The sequence below is a fragment of the Danio aesculapii genome, chromosome 17, assembly GCF_903798145.1.
Source record: "Danio aesculapii chromosome 17, fDanAes4.1, whole genome shotgun sequence".
In the NCBI taxonomy this organism is placed as follows: Eukaryota; Metazoa; Chordata; class Actinopteri; order Cypriniformes; family Danionidae; genus Danio; species Danio aesculapii.
The window spans coordinates 49,654,859-49,657,358 of record NC_079451.1 but is presented as its reverse complement, the minus strand read 5'-3'; the positions used below and the strand labels follow the sequence as shown (position 1 = coordinate 49,657,358).

General features: G+C 48.0%; 1 protein-coding gene across 1 annotated transcript in view; it reads left to right on the top strand.

Moving 5' to 3' along the window:
• tpo (thyroid peroxidase) overlaps positions 1–2,500 on the top strand; it is a 53,840-nt gene that overhangs the window by 24,948 nt on the left and 26,392 nt on the right. Inside the window, exons 6-7 of the mRNA XM_056477080.1 lie at positions 1,289–1,576; positions 1,728–1,913. Of these exons, the coding sequence (XP_056333055.1) occupies positions 1,289–1,576; positions 1,728–1,913 (474 nt within the window). The remainder of the gene's footprint in view (positions 1–1,288; positions 1,577–1,727; positions 1,914–2,500) is intronic.

The window sequence follows — 2,500 nt, the reverse complement described above, 5'->3', positions numbered from 1 at the left end:
AGCTTGCTTCAGTGGCGGCAGTCAACCGATCTGGAGCTTGCTCTAGTAGCAGCCGTCAACTAATCAGGATCTTGTTTAGTAGCAGCCGTCAACTGATCAGCAGCTTGTTTTAGTTGTGGCCATGAACCAATCAGGAGCCTGCTTTGGTAGCAGCCGTCAACTGATCAGGAGGTTGCTTTAGTAGTGGCCATCAAACAATCAGGAGCTTGCTCTAGTAGCGGCCATCAACCAATCAGGAGCTTGCTCTAGTAGCAGCTGTCAACCAACCAGGATCTTGCTCTAGTAGCGGCCGTCAACCAATCAGGACCTTGCTTTAGTAGTGGCCGTCAACTAATCAAGAGCTTGCTTTAGTAGTGGCCATCAACCAATCAGGTGGTTGCTCTAGTAGCGGCTGTCAACCAATCACAATCTTGCTTTAGTGGTGGCCATCAACCAATCAGGATCTTGCTTTAGTAGTGGCCATCAACCAATCAGGACCTTTTGATTTAGTAGTGGCCTTCAACTAATCGGGAGCTTGCTTAAGTAGTGGCCATCAACCAATCAGGGGCTTGCTTTAGTAGCGGCTGTCAACCAATCAGGATCTTGCTTTAGTAGTGGCCATCAACCAATCACTATCTTGCTTTAGTAGTGGCCATCAACCAATCAGGACCTTGCTTTAGTATCGGCCGTCAACTGATCCCGAGCTTGTTTTAGTAGCGGCCATCAAGTTATCATGAGCTTGCTCTAGTAGCGGCTGTCAACCAATCAGGATCTTGCTTCAGTAGTGGCCATCAACCAATCAGGACCTTGCTTTAGTAGTGGCCGTCAACTAATTAGGAGATTGCTCTAGTAGCGGCTGTCAACTGAACAGGAGCCTGCTTTACTAGCGGCCGTCAACTGATCAGGAGCTTGTTTTAGTAACAGCCGTAAACTGACCAGGATCTTGCTTTAGTAGCAGCCATCATCCAATCAAGAGCTTGCTTTAATAGCGACTGCCAACCAATCAGGATCTTTCTCTAGTAGCAGCCGTCAACCACTCAGGATCTTGCACTAGTAGCGGCTGTCAACCATTCAGGATCTTGCACTAGTAGCGGCTGTCAACCATTCAGGATCTTGCTCTAGTAGCGGCTGTCAACCATTCAGGATCTTGCTCTAGTAGCGGCTGTCAACCATTCAGGATCTTGCTCTTGTAGCGGCCGTCAACTAATCGGGAGCTTGTTCTAGTAGCGACCATCAACCAATCAGGAGCTTGCTTTAATAGCTTGCTGTAGTTCATATAGCCATCAAACCAGCTCTGTGTTTCTCCCAGATCTCCAGACATGATCCTCTGTCCAGAAACAGCAGCTGTCTTCCCTTCTTTCGCTCGTCTCCATCCTGCACGGGTCTCCAGCGTCAGCAGCTGAACTCCATCACATCCTTCATCGACGCCTCCACCGTCTACGGCTCGTCTGAGGAGCAGCAGCAGATCTTGAGGAGCTCCACTGGCCTTCTGGCTGTCAGTGATGAGTTCTGGGACACCGGCCGGCCGTTCCTGCCCTCCGTCCCACAGCGGCCCTCAGCCTGTCTCCAGCAGCCGGGATCTCCAGCACTGCTGCAGGTAAACATGAGCTTCAGAAGGTGTGATTTTGATTCATAAGATTTTAAAGGTGTGATAACTTTGGATAAAAATATCACAGTGTCACAGTATCATGGTAGGGACCTTTTTGCACAAGACTGCTATAAAGTGTGGCATATGGTCCTATGCCTAGGCGCGGGTGGAGTGTTTCGCTGCGGGTGACAGCAGGGTGAATGAGGTGCTGCCGCTGGCTGTGCTGCACACACTCTGGATGAGGGAACACAACCGTCTGGCAGAACGCCTGGCGCAGATCAACACACACTGGGGGAAGCAGAGAGTCTATCAGGAGACGCGCAAGATCATCGGCGCTCTGCATCAGGTCGAACACACACAACATACTACTGAAACCATTTTCCCCTTAACCCAATAGAAGAGTGTTTGATGATGTCATAGTTGATGTTAAGTCGTACACATTTAATTTAATTTGAATTATCAACATTAAATTCATCCATCCATCTATTGATTCCTCCATCCATCCATTGATCCCTCTATCCATCCATCCATCTATCCTTCCTTCCTTCCATCCTCCCTCCCTTCCTTCCATCCATCCATCCTTCCTTTCTTTCTTGCTTTCATTTTTCTATCCACCCCACCCGTCCTTCACTTCTTCCTTTATTGCATCCATTCTTCCATCTGTGCGTTCATCCATCCATTAACCACCCATCCATCCATTAACCACCCATCTATCCATTCATCAACCCTCATTTCCATCCATCCATTTGTCCATCCATCCATCCATCCATCCATCCATCCATCCATCCCACTTTATCTAAAGTTTTGCCTCTTGCCATCAGGCAGAAGGTATACTTATTCTAAACGGGCAAGGTCCAACAGATAATTGTATTCATTTGTTCCAACTGCAGTTGGGTTACTAAACAAGCTTTAAGATTTTTTCATGATTAATTG